The sequence below is a fragment of the Oncorhynchus nerka genome, linkage group LG12 (assembly GCF_034236695.1).
Source record: "Oncorhynchus nerka isolate Pitt River linkage group LG12, Oner_Uvic_2.0, whole genome shotgun sequence".
In the NCBI taxonomy this organism is placed as follows: domain Eukaryota; kingdom Metazoa; phylum Chordata; class Actinopteri; order Salmoniformes; family Salmonidae; genus Oncorhynchus; species Oncorhynchus nerka.
The window spans coordinates 40,699,248-40,726,280 of record NC_088407.1 but is presented as its reverse complement, the minus strand read 5'-3'; the positions used below and the strand labels follow the sequence as shown (position 1 = coordinate 40,726,280).

General features: G+C 41.0%; 1 protein-coding gene, 1 long non-coding RNA gene and 1 pseudogene across 2 annotated transcripts in view; 2 read left to right on the top strand and 1 right to left on the bottom strand.

Annotated features, from left to right (window-relative positions):
* The window catches only part of LOC115138231 (ribosome quality control complex subunit NEMF), a 34,420-nt gene extending 22,495 nt beyond the window's left edge, over positions 1-11,925 (top strand). Inside the window, exons 18-32 of the mRNA XM_029674882.2 lie at positions 221-333; positions 432-489; positions 589-647; positions 769-889; positions 982-1,249; positions 4,564-4,603; positions 5,834-5,889; positions 5,981-6,131; positions 6,302-6,379; positions 6,598-6,789; positions 8,191-8,229; positions 8,351-8,457; positions 8,709-8,752; positions 9,704-9,783; positions 10,468-11,925. Coding sequence (XP_029530742.1) covers positions 221-333; positions 432-489; positions 589-647; positions 769-889; positions 982-1,249; positions 4,564-4,603; positions 5,834-5,889; positions 5,981-6,131; positions 6,302-6,379; positions 6,598-6,789; positions 8,191-8,229; positions 8,351-8,457; positions 8,709-8,752; positions 9,704-9,783; positions 10,468-10,545 — 1,484 coding nt within the window. The 3' untranslated portion in view covers positions 10,546-11,925. The remainder of the gene's footprint in view (positions 1-220; positions 334-431; positions 490-588; positions 648-768; positions 890-981; positions 1,250-4,563; positions 4,604-5,833; positions 5,890-5,980; positions 6,132-6,301; positions 6,380-6,597; positions 6,790-8,190; positions 8,230-8,350; positions 8,458-8,708; positions 8,753-9,703; positions 9,784-10,467) is intronic.
* On the bottom strand, positions 10,678-16,471 carry LOC135574112 (kelch domain-containing protein 2-like; annotated as a pseudogene).
* Positions 16,472-20,108: 3,637 nt separating this feature from the next.
* LOC135574328 (uncharacterized) lies at positions 20,109-26,697 on the top strand. The gene is made up of 2 exons (XR_010465354.1): positions 20,109-20,836; positions 23,613-26,697. It is a non-coding gene; the product is annotated as an uncharacterized LOC135574328 (long non-coding RNA).
* Positions 26,698-27,033: the final 336 nt, after the last annotated feature.

Below are 27,033 nucleotides of genomic sequence, written 5' to 3'. Positions count from 1 at the left end.
AAAATAGTCAAAATAAAGAAAAACAATTGAATGAGTAGGTGTGTCCAAACTTTTGACTAATACTGTATGTTCATGCAACTTAAAGTGAATTACCCATCTTAGCCCAAATTCTAGTAATAACTACCCGACTTTAATTCAAGCTTAAGTGTTGACAATCATCTGTGAACTCTCCATGTATTTTAATGGGGTGTATTGTGGCACTTATATCTCTTCCCTCTAGGTGTGCCCATTCCTCCACGCACCTTGACCGAGGCGGGCACCATGGCCGTGTGCTACAGTGCAGCCTGGGACGCCAAGGTTATCACCAGCGCATGGTGGGTGCACTACCACCAGGTGAGTTCTCCTGGGAGCCTACTTCAGGATTGGATGGTTGGATCAGGGTGTGGTCAGAGCTGCTCCAATTATAACTCTTCTCGTCTCTCTCTGTCTAGGTGACTAAGTCTGCCCCCACTGGAGAATACCTGACCACTGGAAGTTTCATGATCCGAGGTATGCCAACATCTTCCCAGTAGCCACCACATGGTGGTTATGTGTCAATTATGTAGTTTTGGATTATCGACAGCTAAAACAGCATTCCTATATTCACAGGAAAGAAGAACTACATGCCGCCCTCTTATTTAATGATGGGTTTCAGCTTTCTCTTCAAGGTGAAAGCTAATGTTTTAAACGTGTTTGCTCTGTCATAGTCTTAAAATATATCTGACTGCCTTTTGAGGAGTCAGTTGGTAAACCCTATCTTGGCTCAACAGTCTCGTCTTGTGTCCACAGGTAGATGAGCAGTGTGTATTCAGACACCGGGGTGAGAGGAAGGTCAAGACCATTGACGAGGACATGGCGGATGTGACGTCCAGCACAGCAGAGCTACTAGAGGATGGGGAGGAGCTTATTGGTACAGGGCTTCAAGAGCCACAGACACATACACACCTCTGTACGTGAATCTATTGGTTGTTGCATTTATGTACCATACATATGTTTTCCCAGGGGATGACAGTAGCAACGAGGGAGAGGGGGAAGACGGAGGAGGAGATGGAAAGAAGAATGGAGTGGAGGTAAAAGTAGAGAAAGCCACTGAAGGGGCAGAGGCTGAACATAAGGAGGATGGAGATGCTAAAGAACTGGACGACATGAAGGAGGAAGGAGAGGAGGATGAGGTGGAGGGGCTCGAGGCGAAGGTGAAGAGTGATGGGGAGAGTGCAGAGTTCAGTTTTCCAGACACCACCATCTCCCTGTCCCACTTGCAGTCCACCAGGTAATATTATGATGCTACTGTATGTCGCCGTTGTATGTGTGCCGGTCATGTTAATATGTTATTCCACTGTAGTTGAATACCAAATATTACCTTTTGAATTGAGTAAAGGCTGGTGTCTAGAGGGGTAGACCTAGGTCAAATATGTAGGTGAAATAGTTTAGAGATACAGTACCAGTCAAAAGTTTGGGGACGCCTACTCATTTCCTTTTCTTTTTTTTTACTATTTTCTACATTGTAGAATAATAGTGAAGACATCAACAATATGAAATAACACATATGGAGTCATGTAGTAACCAAAACAGTGTTAAACAGATCTAAATATATTTGAGATTCTTCAAAGTATTCACCCTTTGCCTTGACAGCTTTGCACACTCTTGCATTCTCTCAACCAGCTTCACCTGGAATGCTCTTTCCAACAGTCTTGAAGGAGTTCCCACATGCTGAGCACTTGATGGCTGCTATTCCTTCACTCTGCGGTCCAACTCCTCCCAAACCATGTCAATTGGGTTGAGGTCAGGTGATTGTGGAGGCCAGGTCATCTGATGCAGCACTCCATCACTCTCCTTCTTGATCAAATAACCCTTACACAGCCTGGAGATGTGTTTTTGGTTATTGTTCTGTTGAAAAACAAATGATAGTCCCAAATGATAGTCCCAACCAGATGGGGATGGCATATTTCTGTGGTAAGTGTGCCTTGAATTCTAAATCAATCACAGTCACCAGCAAAGTACCATCACACCTCCTCCTTCATGCTTCACCGTGGGAACCACACATGCGGAGATCATCTGTTCACCTACTCAGCGTCTCACAAAGACACTGCAGTTGGAACCAAAAATCTCAAATTTGGACTCCTCAGACCAAAGAGATTTCCACCGGTCTGATGTCCATTGCTCATGTTTCTTGACCCAAGCAAGTCTCTTCTTCTTATTGTTGTCCTTTAGTAGTGGTTTCTTTGCAGTAATTCGACCATGAAGGCATGATTCACGCAGTCTCCTCTGAACAGTTGATGTTGAGATTTGTTTCTTCCTTGAACATAAATTTGGGCTGCAATTGGGGGTGCCGTTAACTCTAATGAGCTTATCTGTAGCAGAGAGAACTCTGGGCCTTCCTTTCCTGTGGTGATCCTCATGAGAGTCAGTTTCATTAGAGCGCTTGATGGTTTTTAGGACTGCACTTTAAAAGTTCTTGACTTTTTCCGCATTGACTGACCTTCATGTCTTAAAGCCTAAACCTTGATGAATGTCATCAGAGTGCGACGTATGTTTGTTGTTGTCGACCGCTGAAACTGAAACCTGTCGAACACTGAAGCCTGAACTAAAGACCTTGGTTTACTGACAGTGTTTTTACTGACTGTTTACTGACAGTGTTTTTATATACTTTTATTTTGAATCCTACGGCTCTGTTGAGCTAAGTTGCTGTGAGCGCTGCTATCTGTCCTGCTGGGATCCTGACAGATTCTGTATAGGGGGAGAGACGCGAAAGCCCAGCTAGCCTAGCTGGCTCGGCGGTCTCAAATGGAGCGCCATTGAACGTTTCCAACGTTGCAGGAGCTGCGTTTACTTTGTTTTGTTCCGGGACAATGACTTTCAACGTAGCAACTGCTTGCTTGCGAAGGACTACAGGAGCGAAGTAGCTACTCTTAACAAGCAAATAGCAAACCTACATAAGCTACTGGGCCACGCCCACCTACTTTTCCCCACATGACACTGTCGTAGTCCATGTGGGGTCAAACGACATCAGGAGAGCTAGCTTGGAACGTTTTTGAAAAAGGATTTTAAAGAACTGATTTTAGCATTAAAAGACTCAAAAACAGCCAATAATTTCAGGTCCAGTACCATCGTCGGGCCGCAGGTGTGAAAGATTCAGCAGACTGCTGACATTACACATCTGGCTAAAAGACTACTGTAGTCACTTTTATTGATAACTTTGACACCTTCTGGAAACAGAAGATACTCTACAGGAATGACTGATTCCATCCAAATCATCTTGGCTCCTGAACTCTGTCCAAGCATTTCAAGGCTGTGTTGAAACAATGACTGGTAAATTATAAAAAAGTTATTTCTCACGACCGCTACGGAGAGCGTGATCACACAGTCGTCCGGAACAACTGATTCTCTCATGCATGCCTCGGTGTTGCTTGCCTCGAAGCGACTGCATGGCCAGGCACGACTACAGCACCACCATTAAGTTTACAGATGACACAACAGTGGTAGGCCTAATCTCCGACAATGATTTAGCTTGTCTGGTAGGCTCATGTCACTGGGCAGCTCGTGGCTGTTCTTCCCTTTGTAGTCTGTAATAGTTTGCAGGCCCTGCCACATCTGACGAGCGTCGGAGCCAGTGTAGTACGATTCAATCTTAGTCCTGTATTGGCGCTTTGCCTGTTTGATGGTTCGTCGGAGGACATAGCAGGATTTCTTAGAAGCTTCCAGGTTAGAGTCCCGCACCTTCTACAGTCCTGTAGTTTAGACCGAGTCACTGGTGCTTCCTGCTTAAATTTTTACTTGTAAGCGGGAATCAGGAGGATAGAATTATGATCAGATTTGCTAAATAGAGAGCGAGGGAGAGCTTTGTGTGCGTCTCTGTGTGTGGAGTAAAGGTTACCTAGAATTTTTTAAATGTGGTTGCACATTTAACATGCTGATAGAAATGAGGTAAGACTGATTTAAGTTTCCCTGCATTAAAGTCCCCGGCCCCTAGGAGCGCCGCCTCTGGGTTAGATTTGTGCACCAGCTGTTTTTTTTACAAATATACATAGAACCCTGCTCGTCTTACCGGACGTAGTGTGTTGTTCTATCTAGCCAGTGCAGCGTATATATCCCGCCAGCTAAATTTGATCCATGTCGTCATTCAGCCACAATTCAGTGAAACGTAAGATATTACAGTTTTTGATGTCCTTTTGGTAGGATATTCGTGATCGTACCTCATCTAATTCATTGTCCAATGATTGTACGTTGGCAAGTAATATTGATGGTAAGGGCAGATTTCCCAAACGCTGTCAGCGGATCCTTACGAGGCAAACCCGCCCTGTGTCCTCTATACCTGCGTCTCTTTCTCTTGCCAATGACAGGGATTTTGGCCTTGTTGGGTGTCTGAAGTACATCCTGTGCATCCTGCTTGTTGAAGAAAAAATATTTGTCTAATACGAGGTGAGTGATTGCTGTCCTGATATCCAGAAGCTCTTTTTTTGCCGTAAGATACGATGGCAGAATAAAGTGCAGCTCAAGTGTTTGAGATGTCTATTTGACCCAGGTCTGTTCAGTGCCCGAAAGTGCAACAGTATCAGAAAGGTTTCTGTTTGTTTCTCTCTCCAGGGAAACCCAAAGTGCTGGTTTCAAAAAGGTGTCCATTCAGGTAAAGCCATTGTGATCGGTGAACTTCTGACCGATCGATGTTAATAATTGATGTTTTATAGTATACGTTTTTATTTTGTAAGCGTAATATCATACAGTTGAAGTCGGAAGTTTACATACACATAGGTTGGAGTCATTAAAACACCTTTTTCAACCACTCCACAAATGTCTTGTTAACAAACTATCGTTTTGGCAAGTCAGTTAAGACATCTATTTTGTGCATGACACAAGTAAGCTTATTTCACTGTATCACAATTCCAGTGGGTCAGAAGTTTACATACACTAAGTTGACTGGTTTTAAACAGCTAGAAAAATTCCAGAAAATTGTCATGACTTTACAAGCTTCTGATAGGCCCATTGACGTCATTTGAGTCAATTGGAGGTGTACCTGTGGATGTATTTCAAGGCCTACCTTCAAACTCCGTGCCTCTTTGCTTGACATCATGGGAAAATCAACAGAAGTCAGCCAAGACCTCAGACATTTTTTTGTAGACCTCCACAAGTCTGGTTCATCTTTGGGAGCAATTTCCAAACGCCTGAAGGTACCACGTTCATCTGTACAAACAATAAACACCATGGGACCACACAGCCGTCATACCGCTCAGGAAGGAGACTCGTTCTGTCTCCTAGAGATGAACGTACTTTGGTGCGAAAAGTGCAAATCATTCCCAGAACAACAGCAAAGGACCTTGTGAAGATGCTGGAGGAAACGGGTACTAAAGTATCTATATCGACATAACCTGAAAGGCCACTCAGCAAGGAAGAAGCCACTGCTTTCAAATGGACAATGACCCCAAGCATACTTCCAATGTTGTGGCAAAATCGCTTAAGGACAACAAAGTCAAGGTATTGGAATGGCCATCACAAAGCCCTGACCTCAATCCTATAGAAAACGTGTGGGCCAAAATTCACCCAACTTATTGTGGGAAGCTTGTGGAAGGCTACCCTTAATGTTTGACCCAAGATAAACAATTTACAGGCAATGCGACCAAATACTAATTGAGTGTATTGTAAACTTCTGACACACTGGGAATGTGATGAAAGAAATAAAAGCTGAAATCACTCTCTACTGTTATTCTGACATTTTACATTCTTAAAATATAGTGGGGATCCTAAGACAGGGAATTTTTACCACGATTATATGTCAGGAATTGTGTGAGAAAAAAAGTTTAAATGTATTTGGCTAAGGTGTATTACGATTTAACTGTATGTACAATTTATTCTTCATTAGGTTGAGGTGGAGGCGCAAAAAAAGGGGGGAAAACACATTACAGCCAAGCAAAGAAGGTAAGCTAAATACATAGCAATGTAACCTTCCCTCGTGGCTAACATGCATGAATGCAATGGTTTTGTTTTGCTGCTTTCTTCTTGTCTAAAGGGAGGAGAAGAAGGGGAAACAGGATCATTCTGAATCTCAGGAAGAAGAGGGAAAGACTGAGGAGACACATGGTGTCTCCGCAGCCAATCAGAAAACCAAGAGTGGAGGAGGGGAAGGAGCCTCTCAGCATCCTCTTAAGAGACATCAAAAGGTGAGACATTTTCAAAGTTTTAAATTAACTAAATTAGTTGTATTCGACCAGAGATTGGTTCTAGTGCTGGCTAAGGTTATTGTCAGCTTTTCTGTCTTCGTGGTGGCATTAGTTAGAATAAACTGCTCTTGAAAGTCAAGCTTTTCATCTATGCTGTTGTTGAAATCTAGAACAAGCTGAAGAAAATTAAAGAGAAGTACAAAGACCAAGATGAAGAGGATCGGGAGCTGATGATGAAATTGTTGGGGGTGAGGAGTATGTTGTTGAACTTTCCCTCACACTGTTGAAATGTCTGGATTACGAACTGGAACACAAATTAATGATATGAACATATCTGTATACCAAAAAATGTATAAAAACACATTGAATTGAAACAAATGTTTTTTATGGCTGGTTACTGGTTACCAATAAATGTTTCCAATAAAGCAGTACAGTACAGGAATTTATTGAAATTTTCCGTCTGCAGTCTGCTGGCTCCACTAAGGAAGAGAAGCCTAAGAAGGGCAAGAAGGGGAAGGGCAAAGACGAGGTGTTGAGAAAAGCACCCCAGAAGCAAGCCCAGAGACCCCGTCCTCAGGAGGTCATCTTAAAGAAACCAGAAGGGGAAGAGGAGGGTCTAGCTGTGGAGGAGGGAGCAGCACCTGGACAGGATGACAAGGTAAAAAAAAAGTTTTTGTTTTTCTTTCTCCAGGGAACACGCGAATACTCTTAAAATGAATGATTCCTTCCTCAAAGTAATCACTAGGCAGGTTTCCATTGACCTGAGGTTTATTAGACAAAAATAGTGTCCCAAAATTGTGATTAAAAAAAACATTTAACTAGCCAAGTCAGTTGAGAACACATTCTTATTTTCAGTGACGGCCTAGGAACAGTGGGTTAATTGCCTTGTTCAGGGGCAGAACGACAGAGTTTTATCTTGTCAGCTCGGGCATTCGATCTTGCAACCTTTCGGTTACTAGTCCAGCACTAACCACTAGGCTACCTGCCGCCCCACTAGTATAATAGAAATAGGTCAAAAGTATAATAGAAATGTTCTAAAGATCAATACTGAACAAAAATATATAAACGCAAAACACACAACGATTTTACTGAGTTACAGTTCATAGAAGGAAATCAGTTGATAAAAGGAGAAATGCTCACTAATGGGGATATAAAAAATTTGTTCACAAAATTTGAGAGAAATAATATTTTTGTGCGTATGGTATATTTCCACTCATGAAACATGGGACCAACACTTCATCTTTTTTACATTTTTAACTATTCGACGGGTGGATTTTTCTTTCGTCAAACTCTCTTTTATTGCAACAAATGATGATGGAAACTGTTTTTTTTTTTTTTAAGTAATGCTGATTGCTTAATCATTTATGAAGGTACGTGTGGCACGTGATATCACGCAATTACAAAGCTTCACTCCACATTTAATTCTAAATGCCTACTGCTTTCTAAATATACATTTTTCCACAAGGATTGTCTTGAATTACGTTGGCTAGATGCAAGTTTCACCATGGCATGGTGTGTGGTGTTATGATGGCACATGAGACATTTTTGTAAATTCTTGCATTCTATCCATGGCTTTTGCGGGCTATCTGAGACATGAAACAGATAGGTGGGAGGGAATACAGGCTGCCTAAATGTATCATGGAAACACTTCATTTCTATTTGACACTAGATTTTTGTGAAAAAGTGCTTTCTTTTTTGTTGTGACGTCATTATGTCCAGCTGTTTTTGTCAACACAAGACTGTTAAGACTGGAAATGCACCGTAGAAGGCAATTGTCACATCTATTTTCTATGCAAACTGGCTAAATGTCGAGAAAAAAATCACTGGACAAGTTAATAAACGTAGCTACTGATCTACATGACATAATTGGTTAAAGCAATGCCATGGAAAACTTGCACCAATTATCAATCCATTTGTCAGATCAGTGATTACTTTAAGGAAAGAAGAATTCATTTTAAGAATATTTGAACAGGGCCTCTGAATCCATGTTTGCTTGATCTAAGAATTGAAACAAAGGTGACTGAAGAAAAGGGAGGAAGACTATTTATTTCTGTTGCAGGAAGGAGATGATCAGGACCAAGACAACCCTGGAGCAGAGGTGGGTTCTTTGAGATTACTGTATTACTGTTCAAACCTGGCCTATAAATATATTTTAATGAAATCCTTTGTTGCAGGGCCAACATCCTTGTCTTATTGTGTCTCTCCATTGACTTCCTTAGGAAGCAGAGAAACTGCTGAATTCTCTGACGGGCCAACCCCACCCAGAGGATGTACTGCTGTTCGCTGTGCCAGTCTGTGCCCCCTACACTGCCCTCTCCAACTACAAGTAAGGACAACATATCTACCTAGTTTTATAATATCTATGTAACGCCAGTAATTCCTACCATTCCATCGAAGCCAACCTAACACGAATGTTGATTAATGTTTTATTAATGTTTGTTTTGATTAATCCATTTACCCGTATAGGAGATATACTTATATTCTTATATTATATTATATATTCTGCTTCCATTTGCCATAGGAAATGGGACATGGCTATGTTTTCAAAGTTAGCTAAACAACAGTGTTTCCCACTAGGCACAAGGTGAAGTTGACCCCAGGGACCCAGAAGAAAGGAAAAGGTAATATCAGAGCAGTTAACGTGTTATAAATGATAAGAGGGCATGTGCCGAGTGATTAACCAAAATTTCGGTTCATTTTCAGTTTTTAAACAACTAATTGATCCGACGTCGTTTCAATTGACATTAATTCCATTTCGTTCTGTTTTTTTCTGAGCTCAATCCGCACATTGTTGTTTCTCTATAAATAAATCAGATCCAGCCTGAACTGTGTGAGGGAGTTGTAGTTTCCAACAGGTCAGAATTCTACATAGTTAAGTGCATAAAACGTAATTAACTCCAATGACCACAATCAATTGCGCATCTGGTTGGTTTCTTTTATGCCTGCTATGAAGAGGCAGAAGAAATCACGATCTTGAGGGGATATAGAGAGCAGCTGTTGCTTCACGAGGTATCTCTACCTGAAAATACATGATTTAAGTGATTGGTTGTTGGTATTCAGCAGTCATAAAAGTATGCCTTTACTTTGAAAAACTACAAAATTGTGGTTTTATCAGATAGCATATGTAGCAGTTCTATAGAGATGAGATGATGACTTGGAATTAAATAAAAAGTCATAAAACAAATGTAATACACAACTGAAGAATTTTATTAAAGTGAATAAATTATGGTCCATAAGTGAAAAGCAGTCAATACCTTCATGGGACTTTTTATTAATTGTTTCAGCGTTCCATCCAAATAATCTATATATATTTTTAATTGAACCAAAACAACCTCAAGCACTAATCGCTCAGCACTTGTGTCTTAAGGTCCTTACTACTGAATAGTGTCTGTTCCAGGTGCATAGGAGTCAAAATATTAATACTGGAAGAGGTGGAGACCCGCACAGTAACAAAAAAGTGAATAAATCCAAAACTTTTTTTGACAGTGTGCAGGTCTCTATCTTATCTAGTATTATAAATGATGACATGGCTGGATCCTAGGAAATTATGTATCTATATTTTGTCCTCCCAGCTGCCCGCACTGCAGTATTCAGCTTCATGAAGGCCAGGGAGGCTTCGACTAGAGAGAAGGACCTGTTTCGCAGTGTCAAGGTAAGGCGGAACGTGTTCATTAGGGTGCACTGTAACAAAACAAGTTATTTTTATTGGACAGAGTCCATTTTGAGACTACTGAATGGCAGGTAGCCAACGTGCTCAAGTTATTTTATGTAAATGGAATGTTATTTCTATAACATGCCGGTCCAGACAAATCTTTTGTGATTTCACATTTGAGAAACCCCAAACAGCAAATCACTTCCGAAAAATATGAACAAAGGCTCCAAATACATCCTTTTAGAAACAGCAAAGCAGGTATTTAGATGTTGTACACATGAAATTGTGTCATTCCAAACTTTATCCACAACATCTAAGTAAATGAAGAATACAAAGTATATTGAAAGCTACAGACAGTTGTAGAATCTATGCCAAGAGGCATAGTGGTGGCCAACGCCCTATGATCACTCGTAATTTAGTGTTTCCTTTACTTTGGCATGCAGCAGGCAACACGGAGAATTGAACAGCAAAATTAAGAGTCGCGCAAAAGGGAATATAACATTGCGTACAACATCTAAAGACTTGCATCACTATACTGAGAGCTTTGCCATTTATAAACGGGTGATTTATGTATATAAAATCAATTTGACATTCTAGAATATGTAAGCACCTTAGCTATTACTTGATATGAATGACTGCGTAGCCACTTGGCACAAAACAACAACCATCCTTTTCTCATTTCAGGATACAGATTTATCAAGAAACATCCCAGGCAAAGTTAAAGTGTCAGCACCTAACCTAATGGCAGCCAAGAAGAAATAGACCTATACAATTTAGTCGACATGGACTTTCTTCACGAAACAATGAGTTAACCCCACCCTTAATAGTACTATGATGTCTGCAATTGGATGACAGGAAAAGCTTGTGCACCGAAGCATTACATTTTCCTGGATCTTTACTTCAAGATGACAGGGGGGGGGAAAGCAATGCAAAATGTCAGAACAAAATCTGATTTTACATTTATTTTTTCTTGATTCAAAATTAAGATTTTTATGAAACTTGTGCAAATAATAGAAAATGAGAAACTTTTTGTGGTAACTTCAGTGCAACTGGTATTATTACCTGATTAAAAACAGAAAATACTACACAAGCCTCTTCTGACTAACATGGTCACCTTTCCAGCAGGACTGAACATGGTACTTTCACTTTAAAAATATATATACATTTTCAAACACTGGCATGACAAATTCACACGTAAGGATAATGAACGTTGCCATGCTTGCTGACTGGCCAACACCACTCCCATCAAAAGCCTACAATTTTGTCACTAAATTAATAACACTTGTGACAAGATGGGTTGAGCTTTGTTCAGCTAGCACCAAGGTCATGGCTGTCCACACACACCCCGGCATCCCATAGAATGTGGTGGTATATGCCTCATGACCCCAGTGCATTGATGCCTCCCATCCTCTGTTTGAGACTGTGTAGCAGGTGTTTAGGCAGGCAGTTCCATGACGCAGCCAGCAACTCTCTGTGCTGCAATGCTGCTTCCATACAGAACCTAGAGAGGGGGACAAGCAAGTTTTACATTGACTAAAAGATGTGTTCATTAGGCACCAAACGGACTGACTACTGAACCTTTGTTGCATGCCCTCCCTAATAAACAAAACCCAGTAGTTAGGGCCATGTTTTTGTCTGGGTTCAGGGTTGTTTCTCTACTCACCAGACAAGTGACTTGGGTTGAACTGTGAACACCAGCAACTCTTTGCTGTGAGCCTGTTAAAGGCAATTGACATATCTTTATGCAAACCATACTTGGTAGTAAACCTTGTTATCAATCAGTTTATAGTTCTAATTTTAAGTGACACTTGTGGTCTCACTGTACTCACTGCTCGCTGATGGGACAGCAGGTTATTGGCACAACCGCCAAACACAAAGACCTCCCCATCAGGACCGGAACAGGCCGTGTGCCAGAGCCTGACACAAAAAAAGAGGAAAATGACTAAGGACACACACACACAAACAGTGAAACAAGCAGCTCCCATTCATTACCACTAATTGGTTTCTCTCTTGTGATATTACCTGGGGCTCTGTGTATGATTGTGCTTGTACTGCTGCCACTTTTTCTTGCTGATGCAGTACAGCCAAGCGTCACCTGTATATATTACAAAAGGATGGAGAAATAAAAACATTTGGTCATGCCATGGACTCAAGGAAAATGGATAAGGAAGTATTCTTCACTCACTCAGAGTCTCTCTATATGTTGTGAAGCCTCCGAACAGGAAGATGTGATCAGGTGACACGGGGGTGAGGGAGTGCCATGAGCGTCCCACAGGACCCTGCTGAGGAACACTCCTGTAGAGGGGCAAGGGAAGGTCAAGGGGAAATAGGACCGGGGTAAAGGGTTAGTCCCATAAAGGTGAACAGAGGTACATCTATGGGTTAGAGCACAGCCCCCTCCCCTAAAAAAAGGTGTTTAATGCTATAACATGCATGAAGACATTTTGGATGAGGACTACATTTCATGCCACTCCCAGGAATCCATGTCGATGTAGTGCAAGTCGTTCAGGCGGTAATCCTGTTGTAAAAGAGACAAAGCATCAAACATTTAGAATACAAGATCCTTTATGTGATAAGTCATAGAAATGAACATGGTCAACATCTATCTACAGGCCCATGATACAATTTCACATTAGACAGTGTGACCGTAAACTCAGCAGGAACTTGAGTAATCTCTTTTCAGAACATTCCTACTTACCCTGTTGCCCACCTTGGCACAGGCATGTGCTGCCCGGGGAGATGGGGCATTACCCTTCAATAGAAAAGGGGCATGGAGAGGTGAGACTGGAGCTCCCATTGAAACAGATGTGCAAAATGGCTTCCAACACAGAAAGTTGTGACATGATTTAAGGGAATGCTGTTACCGTGGTGACTGGCTGGCTCCGGGTGAACAGGTCCAGGATGTGAATGTGGTTGTTCCAGCCCCGCCCCGGATTATCTCCCTGTTACAACACACAGAAGGGATTGTTTTCATTAGGGCATGCAAACATTTAACTACGGAACAAAAATTTGCGTTTCTTATTGGTTATCCAGGTTGTCCATCCCCGTTTCAGTAAAAAAAAAAGTTTGGTGCTTAATTAACACGACCAAGAACTTTACAATTATTGACAACTCCCTTTGCTGCAGACAAATACACTTAACAGACCATTTTCATACTGGTGTTAAAAGCAGCTGAAGGTTTCAAGGGTTGTGCAATTAATTGACCATACCATGAATGAAGTTTCATCGTATTCAAATGTCCCTCTGTGAGCTCCTTGTGCCATATATCCGTAGCCACCGAAGAATACTAGCCTGTGAACAGCCGGCAGTTAATGGAGAAATGGTTTGAAGTGACATCAGAAAGGTATTGGGAAGATCATCAGTCAATTTTGTATGATCTGTGTAGAATTTCTCTTGCAACCCCATAGCTTGGTAAAGGCTGCTTTAGAGGTAATGAGATGCAGCAACTCGAAGACCTATTACATAAACATACTGCCTGCCAATAGACCAACTCACCTATTCTTGTGAACCCAGCAGCCCAGTTTGTCCTTGCAGGACGGGGCCAGGCCCTTGAGATGCTTCATCTCCTCCCAGCAGAGGAGAGGGAGCCGAAAGACCTGAAGGGCAGACGGTATAAATGGAAGACTAGTCTCTTGTAACAGACATTAACATTTTAAAGGCCCAGTGCAGTCAATTCTGTTCTGTGTTTTGTATCATTGTACAGCAAATGTAGCGATTAAAAGTTCAAATGGGCTTCCATCGCAAAATGTTTTTTGCGGGTGCCCACTGGTATTGCTCTCCAGCCAACAGCTTTATTGGCACACTGTTGGCTAGAGCGGACGTATAGCCTACATGATGAGATTATTATTAAGGACAAAAGATTGAGATTTGTGAAATGGCAGCCAAGCATCGATTTAAGATATCACCAGAATAAGAACCTCAATATATATTGGAAAGGAGCATCACCTTGCACTTTCACCACTCTGTGAAGTTCATCATTCATTTGATCTGTAGCCTAATAAACCGCATGCTTTCCTGACGAGTCGTAGTGGGAGGACATGTCATCGCGTGACTCCAAGTTTACTTCGATATGTTATAATATCAATACTTACGCATAAAAGCATTTCCACCGATATTTCTCGCTAAAATATATTTTACAAACACAAAAAGATCACACCTAGTGCATTTAGTTTTGTCGACATTTGGGAAGTCCATCATGTGTTTCCATCATGCTGGTCATTAAATGTTTTACTTCATTACTTTACTCTAAGGTTGGCTGGAAACCTGGTTACTGTAAAAAAAAATGTTATAGTGGAAAATACAATCTACATACGGCCATCTAATCAGCCTGTTTGCATGGGCAGGAGTTTAGGCTTTCCTGGTGATGTCACCAGGCCATAAATAGATTAATAGACCAATAAAGATTTCCAAACCTGTATCCCAGGTTAACTTAATAGTTACCCAGAAATGATTTGGCTGCATTGGGCCTTTAAGTCAAACAGGCTTCTGAGGTGAGATAGCATAAATCATGCCATGGTGAATGTCCTGCTGTGGTGCTTAAAGGAACAATCAGCAGTTGCTACATCCATTTTTGGACTTAATAAATTAATGATATGTACCCCATTGATTCTTTCAGAACTTATAAATGCCTCATGAACTTAGTTCAACCCCATTAGAAACCAAAATAAAATCTTGTTTTTACTCCAATGTTTGTAAATAAATAAACTGTAAACAAACACTATATAGCCTCAAACCAGGGTTAAAACTATCATTTTTATATCATGGATGGTCAGTCCTTGCATATTCATAGCTCTCTCTATGAATTTGAGTGGTTACATTTTTCCAGAACCATCCCTCAGCGGTTTACCAAACCAGGGTTGGGGAGCCGCTTTGGGATTGTTGCTTTAAAGTGGGAGCAGGGATTTTAAATGGAAAATTCTGTAATTCTCTAATCATCACTGCATCGAAAGATATCTCCATGTTGGTAGCATGCAGCACAAAATATTTCCAGTTTCTGGAAAGGGAGGGGCTGGGAACGGCTTTGGCAGAAAGGGAGGGGTGTGGACTTTGAAATCCTTTGCCCCTAGAATACTACTGCAAATACAGCATTTGGCCAGCGTGCACGAGAAATTTGGTTCTGTGTCCCGAAATTATACAAGACGTAACACGCATGCACACACCCGGTTAGTGTTTCCTCTGGCATGGTAGCCTCCAAACAGATAGAGGACGCCGTCCACACACACCCCACAGCTGCCAGACATGGCGGCATGAAGGTTACCCCCCGCCATCTGCTTCTTCCTGCAAATACAGACAGTAGATAGTGCCATTCAGAAAGTATTCACACCCCTTGACTTTTACCACATTGTGTTGTAGCCTGAATTTAAAATGGATTACATTTAGTTTGTGGCATTGGCCTACACACAATAGCCCATAATGTCAAAGTGGAATTATTTTTTTCAAAATGTTTACAAATTTAAAAATGATGAAAAGCTGAATTGCCTAGTCCAGGAATAAAAATGTTGCATGGACACTGTACAATAATAGTGTTTAACATGATTTATTAATGACTACCTCATTGCTACCCCACACATAAAAATTATCTGTAAGGTCTCTCAGTTGAGCAGTACATTTCAAACAAAAGACCAGGAAGGTCTTCCAATGCCTCACAAAGACGGCAACCTATTAGTAGATGGGTTAAAAAAAAACTGATATGGAATATCCCTTTGAGCATGGTGAAGTTATTACACTTTTGATGGTGTGTCACTACAAAGATAGAGGCGTCCTTCCTGCCGGAGGGGTGAATACTCAGGGGTGTGAATACTTATATACATTATATCTGTATTTCATTTTCAATAAATTTGCTAAAGTTTCTAAAAACATTTTCGCTTTGTCATTATTGGGTATTGAGTTTTAGTCTAATCCATTATTTTATTCAGGCTGTAACAACAAAATGTTGAATAAGTCAAGTGATATGAATACTTTCTGAAGGCACTGTATAAAGTCTGGTCAAAAGTTGTGCACAATATAGGGAATTAGGGTGCCATTTGATTTGTGACAATCTAGATTTCACAGCTAGAAACAAAATTAAGTTAAAATCCTTATTACCATCGTTCTGTCTCCATGTTGTATATCCAGATTTCATTCCTTGGCAAGTATAAGTCAATGAAGCCAGTGGTCTGGGAATTCTAGTGAGAAGACAAGCAAGAGGGAGGTCAATGGAATTACAAGAATCTTGACACTGTTTTTGGTCCACTTGACCCATGTCACACTTTCCCTGGTAATAGATAACACAGTAAAACTCCAGACAAAATGCATAGGAAGGTCAAAGTGGATGCCAAATCTCCCAGTAAAAATGATGGTTAAAGACTGATTGGAATGGTATAGTTCAGAATCCTATTATTTAGATACACTATAAACTAACATCTAAACAAAGGTCTTAATAAATATTACTGTTCATCCGACAGCAAATTCCGAATGTCTGTCAGTCATACTTGCTTACCTTATATCCTCCCCAAACATACATGCAGTGGCCATCCACCACTGCTATGTGGCCACTGCGCTCAGCTGGCTGGTCCAACTCAAAGGGCTCTTCTTCAGTGTCCAGAAGAACTGCATCCTCATCGAGTTCATCAGCCTTGTCCACCACCCAGTCAAATTCTCTCTCCTCTTCAACAAGCAAGCGGTCAGCAATGTCCTTCATTTCTGCCATGATCACCTGGATTGGAGAAGAGGGCTACTTCGGTTTGCATGCACAAGGATTTTGAGTAAGAGAGTATAAGGGTTATTGGAGCGATAGACATTCACTGTAGTTAATAATTCCCATCCCCAACATGGGGCTATAAGCAGCTAACTACACACACACACACACACGTTTATTAGGTACACTCATCTACACTGAACAAAAATATGAACACATGTTAGGGGTTGGTTTCATGTTTCATGAGCTGAAATCCCAGAAATGTTCCATATGCACAAAAAGCTTATTTCCCTCAAATTGTATGCACAAATTTGTTTACATTCCTGTTAGTGAGCATTTCTCCTTCGCCAAGATAATCCATCCACCTGACAGATATGGCATCTCAAGAAGCTGATTAAAACAGCAAGATCATTACACAAGTGCACCATTTCTCAACCGTTACATTAATTTATCTCAAACTTCGATTTAGAGAATTTGGCAATACATCCAACCGGCCTCACAACTGGGCGAGCGGTTTGCTGATGTAAATGTTGTGAACAGAGTGCCCCATGGTGGCGGTGGGGTTATAGTATGGGAAGGCATAAGCTACGGACTTCAAGCATTTTATCTATGTCACTTTGAATGCACAGAGATAACGTGACAAGATTCTGAGGCCCATTGTCGTGCCATTCATTTTCCGCCATCACCTCATTTTTCAGCATGATAATGCATGGCCCCATATCGCAAGGATCTGTACACAATTCCTGGAAGCTGAAAATGTCTCAGTGCTTCCACAGCCTGCATACTAGAGGTCGACCGATTATGATTTTTCAACGCCGATACCGATTATTGGAGGACCAAAGAAGCCGATACCGATTAATCGGCCGATTAAAAAAATGTATTTATAATAATGACAATTATAACAATAACGAATGAACACTTATTTTTAACTTAATATAATAGATCAATAAAATCTATTTATTTACATTTACATTTAAGTCATTTAGCAGACGCTCTTATCCAGAGCGACTTACAAATTGGTGCTTTCACCTTATGACATCCTCAAGTAAATAATGAAACATGTTCAATTTGTTTTAAATAATGCAAAAACAAAGTGTTAGAGAAGAAAGTAAAAGTGCAATATGTGCCATGTAAGAAAGCTAACGTTTCAGTTCCTTGCTCAGAACATGAGAACATATGAAAGCTGGTGGTTCCTTTTATTAACTTCAATATTCCCAGGTAAGAAGTTTTAGGTTGTAGTTATTATAGGAATTATAGGACTATTTCCCTCTATACCATTTGTATTTCATTAACCTTTGACTATTGGATGTTCTTACAGGCACTTTAGTATTGCCAGTGTAACAGTATAGCTTCCGTCCCTCTCCTCGCTCCTCCCTGGGCTCGAACCAGCAACACAACGACAACAGCCACCATCGAAGCAGCGATGCAGAGCAAGGGGAACAACTACTAGAAGGCTCAGAGTGAGTGACGTTTGAAACGCTATTAGCGCGCTCTAACTAGCTAGCCATTTCACTTCGGTTACACCAGCCTCATCTTGGGAGTTGATAGGCTTGAAGTCATAAACAGCGCAATGCTTGACGCACAACGAAGAGCTGCTGGCAAAACACAAGAAAGTGCTGTTTGAATTAATGTTTATGCGCCTGCTTCTGCCTACCACCGCTCAGTCAGATACTTGTATGCTCAGTCAGATTATAGGCAACGCAGGACACGCTAGATAATATCTAGTAATATCATCAACCATGTGTAGTTAACTAGTGATTATGATTGATTGTTTTTTATAAAGATAAGTTTAATGCTAGATAGCAACTTACCTTGGCTTACTGCATTCGCGTAACAGGCAGTCTCGTTGTGGAGTGCAACGAGAGAGAGAGGCAGGTCATGATTGTGTTGGACTAGTTAACTGTAAGATTGCAAGATTGGATCCCCCGAGCTAACAAGGTTAAAATCTGTCGTTCTGCCCCTGAACAAGGCAGTTAACCCACCATTCCTAGGCCGTCATTGAAAGTAAGAATGTGTTCTTAACTGACTTGTCTAGTTAAATAAAGGTATGAAAAAATAAAATGTATTTAAAACATTTTTTTTTATTGGCACCCAAAAATACCTATTTCCGATTGTTATGAAAACTTTAAATCTGCCCTAATTAATCGGCTATTCCGATTAATTGGTCGACCTCTACTGCATACTCAGACCTGTCCCCCAATGAGCACGTTTGGAATGCTCTGGATAGACATGTACGACAGCATGTTTCAATTCCTGCCAATATCCAGCAAACTTCACACAGCCATTGAGGAGTGGGACAACATTCTACAGGCCACAATCAACAGCCTGATCAACTTTATGCAAAGGAGATGTGTGTCGCGCTGCATGAGGCCCCCATAGTCAGTATCACACCAGATACTGACTTTTTGGGGGGTATCTGTGACCAACAGATGCATATTTGCATTGCCAGTCATGTGAAATCCATAGATTAGGGCCTAATTAATTGATTTCAATTGACTGAATTCCTTATATCAACTAACTCGGTAAAATCTATGAAATTGTTGCATGTTACATTTATTTTTGTTCAGGATAGTACCAGGTTGGACCCCCATTTGCCTCCAGAACAAATTCTTATTGTTTTTAGCTGATAGGAGTGGAACCCAGCGTGGTCTGCTACTGCAATAGCCAAATCGTGACAATGCTCGACAAGTTGTGCATTTTGAGATGTTGTTCTACACACCACTGTTGTACTGTGCTATTATTTGTCTGTTTGTGGCCTCCCTGTTAGCTTGCACGATTCTTGCCATTCTCCTTCACCCACAGCACTACCGCTAACTGGATATTTTTTGTTTGTTGCCCACCCTAGACCTGTGGTCACTGTGGTCACTAACTGGTTAATCTTCAAGGCATTCCTAATCACCAAACATTTACATTCCTATTTATTTATTTTTTCGTACCGTTGGCGGTAGGTGCAGTTGATTCAGCAGTCTAACAAGGCAAAGTGTTCCCATTTTGAACCATTTCATGTCTGAAGGTAGAACTCTGCCTACCCAGCAGGCCCAGAGAGCAAGTCAAGTGCAGCCATAGGCCTACCGCTGGCCGCTCAGATCAGCACATCTGCAGTTTCCTCGAGGCATAAACTGTAAAAAGAGGCCTCAAACGCACAGCAAAGTTGATACTGAGATTTCAAAAACATTACTAGAACTCAACAAATACAGCAAAGAGCTGCTGTTTTTATGAGTAAGTTGATGTTTAGGTTGTTAATCAGCACTGTCAACACTTTGTTCAACACTTTTATAAAGCCATAAAATGTGTGTTCTCCCTACTTCCACTCACGCTACTACAACCAGCACTGCAGCTGCAATGAATGAGTAGGAAAGTGTTCCGATAAGCTTGTGTTATTATTTGCGGCTTGTCTTTTTTAATAGAGGAATATTTAACTTTCTCTGGTCATATAAGTAACGTTAATTGGCGCATGATGCAGAAATAATGCAGCGTGACTTGAGTTTTGCAATCAGCTGGAAGACTGTGTCCCCTTTTCTCAGCGGAAGGAGATTTGCACAGGGACGGTGAGTGGCAGCCTCACTGCTGCTCCCTCCCTCCCCTCAGGCTGACCATCAGATGCAGGCCACCAGTCCAGTAAAAAGACACTCAGCTGTGCCTCACAAGTGTTGGATCCTGTATTTTACATTATAGCCATTACCATATATATGATTGAATATTATCTGCTGTTGGCTTATGTGGATGTATGTATGTGTTATGCAACATAGCTGACTTGAAACATTGTTAAAAGTATCAGGGCCATGGGACTTTCTCATGATGGAAAAATACAGAGAAGCATGAAGACAGGAACTGTTCAAATTAGTTGGGAGGGGGGCACATTCAGAGCGGGGTGTTGCGAGAACAAGCGGTCTTTTGTTAGATAACAGGAGCCAGGTGCGAGATAACTGTATGGAGCATGAGAGCCTGGATGTTCTTCACAAGCAAGTTACATCTATCAACAGAAGCGCCAAGAGGCGGGGACCCGCCTGAGCGCCTGCAATAGGCTGAGCAAGTTTAAACCACGCCCAGTCTCTACTGTGATAGGCCAACAGACGGGTTGGAACTGTCTATCACAGTATAAAGAATACTGTTTTACCCTGTTCTGCCCTGCGTGGTATTACAGTGAGCCCGTATATACGAAAGTTGCATTTGCCATTTATTACTTAGCTAATAAAAAATACATAGTATAAAATCGGTGACTCATTGATATATTTATCCTGATACCAGATTCGAATTTACGCAACCCTAACAATTTGGTGACCCCGACGTGATCTGGTAGTAGGACGACGCTGCCGATTGGCCAGTACTGTCGTCGGACAGTGTGTCTCACAAATCCTGACCGGTCAACTAAAAGAGGTAAGCAGACACCTGTTGTGAAAAACTAAAGTTCTGCACATTAGACTTATCCAAATTTAGTTTTGTGAGACACCTGTTTGATGTAAGTTACTAAATTTCAACTATTATGATGTGTGAGATTGGAAAATAGTTGAGAAAGTAATATCTCCATTGGCAACTGCAATTTTATTATTGATCAACAATACTTAATGGTGTATTGTGTATGGGATGTACTAGTATGCCTGGCTGGTAGGTGGTAACAGAGAACACTTACTACATGTATGAATGGTGGGTAACGGGTGACCACCAAAGCTTGAATGGATAGTCTGGGTCTACATGTATGAGTGGTGGGTAACGAGTGACCACCAAAGTGCGAGTGGAAAGCCATATGATGCGAATGTGATGTACTAGGCAGGGCCAAGTGTGAATGACGGATATTTAAATGGATTGATTGGACTTGAGACCGATTTAGCCGTATGGAGAGGGTCTCTCTAAGGTCCTAACAAATTATAGGTGTGTGTGAAGTACATCGGGGAGTAAAGTCGTCGCACTGACTTCCAAGTTTGAATGAGACATTAAGTTGTACTAGAAACGTGATCCGGTTGACACGTTAGTCATATGGAGTGATTGTATTTTGTACATTTGGTAAAGGTAATAATCCGGGGGACACTAGACTACTTAATACCCTAGGGGACCCACAGTGCATAATTGAGTTCTTACTTTAGACCTAATTGGGGGCCGATTTTAGCCGTATGGAAAGGGTACCACTTGGGTTTTAGTAAAGGCATAGGTTGTTGACAGTATTGTAGTGTACATAAAATGTCGTTGGAAATAGAAAAGGTGTTGAAAATGCTGAAGTCCACTCTAGAATTGAAGGCAGAGAGGGTAAGGAGTGGAAGAGACGGGGTGAGAAGCTGTACAGAGAATGGACAGACCACTGGTCTGCTTGCTGGCGTGAATGAAGATTTGTGTGTGTATGGTGTAAATTGAAGCTTACTGGCATGAATGAAGATTTGTGAGACATATCGTGTGCATGAAATACGCTTGATATTCAGTCGTGGACTAATATTGGTATGAATGAGGTTGGGGAACAAGCAAGTGTGGTACATTAGGTATTTCAGTTGGAGCTGGTACCGGTGAGAATGTTGAAAAAGTCGCAGGCTTGCTGATGAGATGTTTATATCATAGAATATTGAGGGTGTGTACATGACTGTTGGAAAAAGTGTTAAACTCTATTAACGTAAAATTCTGTGTGTAGATTTATATTATGAGGTTTAAACTATACTAATATTGTAGAATTACATAATAAACATCTGAACATACTTACGTTAAACATTAATTGAGCCACTGAGTAATAGATAAGATATAGGTACGGGGCGACGGGTGTGGTCGATGAAAGAAGGGAGTGGTGTTCTAACCAAGTGCTGAGAAATAAGGTAGATTTATTTTGTTATTTTAATTAATTTACACAAGTACTTCCCGGTTATTGATTTTGGTTTGATTGTTCAGATAACACCACTGAAATTAAACAGGAGGTTAAGGTATACTAACATTAGAATCTGTTTTCATTATGGGGAACAATGAAAGGCCCGCAGAGTGGATTGCAGGCTGAGGTTTTTATGTTAAAGGGACAGTGCACATTTATCACAGTTGTGTGTGTGTCTAATGGCTGGGTATTTAAGAAGTATTTTGGGGAGACAATTTGGAGAAACACAAACATCGAGACAAATTATTTGAGTTTGAGGGGATTATCATAATTATTAGTTTTTTTTTTTGTAGTAAACATTTGGGTTAAGGGGATTTCCACGTTCCCAGAGACATGATATCTTAAAGGGGTACACTCACATATGGAATATTAGGAGTTTTATTTTCTGAGTTTTAATTACACAAGTGAATATTTTAAAGATAAAGGGTTCTTTAATATGTCTAATATGGTATGGAACACGAACGTAGAGGGATGGTGTAACCTTTGACCTGCTTTCATGACTCTCCCGGGTGGTCTGATCAGCCACAAGGGGGTGCCATTTGAATAATTAATTTGTGGTCATGGGTAATAATGTTAAAACATTTTTTTTTTTTTTTTTTTTTTTTTTTTTAAGGTAACTTAATTATAGTGGAGTTTAATTAACCTATATAAGGACTTTAGAAATTGCCACCATAGACATGTTTTTCTAAAAATAAAAATAAATCCATGAGTTTAGATGAAGCCAAACAGTGAGACATTGTGGAAACATGAGAAAAAGAGCTACAGACAGATAGGGGAAAAGGCAGACAGAAGATCCCTCCCCTGCACTGCAGAGACCTTGAGGTTGGAGAGCAGAGAGGAGAAGTTTTAGAAGGGGAGCCAGGACAGGCAAAGATAACAGAATGTGTAGATAACAGTTACTGAGTGGAGACAAAAGGGAGAATTGGACATGTGGAAAATGAAAGGGGCGCTCCTACATGATAATGTCAGAACAGAAGGATAATATACTAATCTTACCTAAGTCATTATTTAGAGTAGGTAAGGCTGTTACCTGGGCAGAGCCAGGTATCAAAAGGGGGATGGGTAAATTGTGGTCTAGGATAGGATGGGGCCTATTGGATAAGAAACTAATCATAAAAAAAAAATGTAGCTAACAAATGGGCATAGAAGTTAAAGATATAATCAGATAAAACATATGAGAAACTGTTTGTTAACCAAGCCTGTATGTCCAGGATTTTATGCATTTTACTATTTTACTAAGGTAAATTGTTAATATTCATCTATGCATGTGATGTCATCTAGTAACATCCCTATGATATTGATGTGTACAAGTGAACTACAGGTGAAGTCACTCAATCCAGTCCCAGAGGCTTGTTGGGGGGACCATACCAAGGACTCCTGGTGACAGCTAGCTGAAAGAACTACCCGGATTCATATCACACGGCGGGAGGGTAAGACACAATGACACTATCGAACAATAAACAGTGTTCGAAAGGAGAACTGGAATTAACAGAATTCCGGGGGCCATCTCTCGAATGAAGTAACCCTCCCTGTCCTGTCACCCCTGTTTTTGTTCATAGAAGTGAAGATGTGTCTGGCTCTTGCTAAGTGATGTGTTCTCGGGGAAAGGGTGGGGCTTCACATGGAAGCTGTTCGTCTGAGCTGTCTTATCGTGGGTGACATATTCCTGATACAGCATGTCCTACTTGAGTATGCGGAGAGTGGTAATTTGACCCATGGTTTAGACGATGAGGATTTTGTTCCAAAATAAGCATAAGAGATCCCTAGATCTGGGTAGACAGGAAGTTAGAGTAGAGGTTGGGAAGGATCTCTCAATGGAGTTTTATGTAGACCAAAATGGAGTCTCTAACTACATGGCAGTCTAGGACACTGAGCCATTATGGCATATATCGGTGCAGGTTCCCATATTGATCGTGGACACAGGTCATAGCTCATTTGGAGAGAGAAGGCTATATGAATCCACTCACCCAGTATGGAAGGACAAAGTATACATTGATAACATTGGGGTTCCACGGACATGGACTGGATTAATTATATTTATTATAATCAACAGCGCTTTAACAATTATACCAGAGATGCTATTAAAGGTTTTGCAGAACAGACTGAAGCAACCAGCCTGGTGGCTTGGCAGAATAGAATTGCATTAGATATGTTATTGGCTGAAAAGGGAGAAGTATGTGTGATTATCGGGACCATGTTTGCTTACATCCCAAATAGCACAGCTCCGGACGATTCAGTGCCCGAAGCCTCAGCTGGTTTGACCACCCTGGCTCACGGTTTGGCAGAAAACTCTGGGGTGGATACTTCTCTGACTAATATAATTTGATAGCATGTTCGGAAAATGGAAAAAATATTATGATCACTGTATTATGGGCTACATTCACCTGTGTGACTGTTTTAGTTTTATGGGGCTAATTCCCTGTGTATGAGGCCTTATTTCCAGGACTCTGGAGAAATCGATGGGAATAGATGGTGATGTACCAGCGGATTCCAGGTTCTGAACCGTGGAGTGCTGAATGTATGTCTACAGAACAAGTGGACGAAAAGGACCGGGACAGACACGATGGGTGTGTTTTCTATTAAGGTGCTGCCAAAACCAGAGGTCCCAGATGAAACATTCCATCCCATTGGAGACATAGACGTAGTGCTCCATGGACAGATGATGTAGTTGACATACACACTAACCTGTTGGGAGTGCCAGTGGGGGTTCCTCATGAGTTTCAGGCCCTGGGTAGGAATGATGGACTCTGGCACTTACTACCTATTATAGGTCCAGCCATAGTGGATGCTAGACAGACTGCATGGATTAATTATATCTACTATAATCAACAGCGTTTTGTGAATTACTCCCGTGATGCACTCACTGGTATGTCTGAACAGCTTGAGGCCACATCTAGGGTTGCCAGACAGAATATACTTGCTTTGGATATGCTTCTTGCCAGTCAGGGGGGCGTCTGCAAGATGTTCGGTGAACAATGTTGCACGTATATTCCTAATAACACCACTCCAGATGGTAGTATATCTAAGGCCCTTAATGGGCTTGATGCACTATCTGCTGAGATGAGGACCATGGCGGGGGTGGAGGAGTCGGGACTGTTCTCTTGGTTGGGAGCCTGGTTTGGTAAGTACACTGGTATGGTGGTTACTGGATTTCTGACCCTAATTCTTGTATTTTTGTTATTGCTTATGTGTTGTGCTGCTTGCATCATACCGTGTTTTAAGAAGTCTGTTACAGATATGGTGAAGGCTTCAGGCATGATGATGCCTTTGCTTGATGCTCCAGTTGGAGATGCTGATACTGAATCATGCTTTCAGGGGAGGATGAGACTGACTGAGGATGACCCATGGTATGCTGTGGGTGAGGTAGTAGAATCAATTTTACACCACCACAGTTCCTTGTTATACATTTTTTATGATAGGTTTTCTTTCCAGTATGTTTGTTCTCCCTGTTGTGAAGGTTTCGAGTCCCTGGGTGGCATGGTGCCCACCTGGTACAGGATAGGAGTAGCTGAGAGGACCAGATGGTTTATAATAATGCTTTGCTCTGTTTTCCATGATAAAACCAAAGTTTTATCATGTCAATAAACAATAAAGTCTTATCCTGTTTTTGTCAACAGGGGGAGACATAAGCATATATCACTTGATTTTTATTTTTTCTTGGTTGATTTTTATTTTCTGTTTTTCTGTAAAAAATAAATAAAAATAAAAATAATAATAATTATGTTTTATTAATAATAAACTTTTTGTTATTTTAATGAAATGCTATTAACACATTACTATGTTGGGACTGATGAAATAAGGGTAATGAGTGACACCCTGGCGGGTGTCAACAGGGGGATTGTTGGATAGCCATTATAGCTATTACCATATATATGATTGAATATTATCTGCTGTTGGCTTATGTGGATGTATGTATGTGTTATGCAACATAGCTGACTTGAAACATTGTTAAAAGTATCAGGGCCATGGGACTTTCTCATGATGGAAAAATACAGAGAAGCATGAAGACAGGAACTGTTCAAATTAGTTGGGAGGGGGGCACATTCAGAGCGGGGTGTTGCGAGAACAAGCGGTCTTTTGTTAGATAACAGGAGCCAGGTGCGAGATAACTGTATGGAGCATGAGAGCCTGGATGTTCTTCACAAGCAAGTTACATCTATCAACAGAAGCGCCAAGAGGCGGGGACCCGCCTGAGCGCCTGCAATAGGCTGAGCAAGTTTAAACCACGCCCAGTCTCTACTGTGATAGGCCAACAGACGGGTTGGAACTGTCTATCACAGTATAAAGAATACTGTTTTACCCTGTTCTGCCCTGCGTGGTATTACAGTGAGCCCGTATATACGAAAGTTGCATTTGCCATTTATTACTTAGCTAATAAAAAATACATAGTATAAAATCGGTGACTCATTGTTATATTTATCCTGATACCAGATTCGAATTTACGCAACCCTAACACAAGTTATACAAATAATTACCAGTGTGATCATATACCTACATTCTTTTTAAATGTCATTTGAAAATGGTCTGAGAAAACCATTGGCAGGGCAATTCAAGCATAGACAATATGCACAAACATTGCTACAGAACTTTTAATTTGGTGAATGTGTTTTTTAAGGGTGTAGCTCAGCTTTAATATTGCAGATAAATTGTCGCTTCCATCAATGTAATTGTCGGCATCATTTCCAATCCCCCAAATATATTGTTTTAATTGGTTAATGTTGCATAGGCTTAC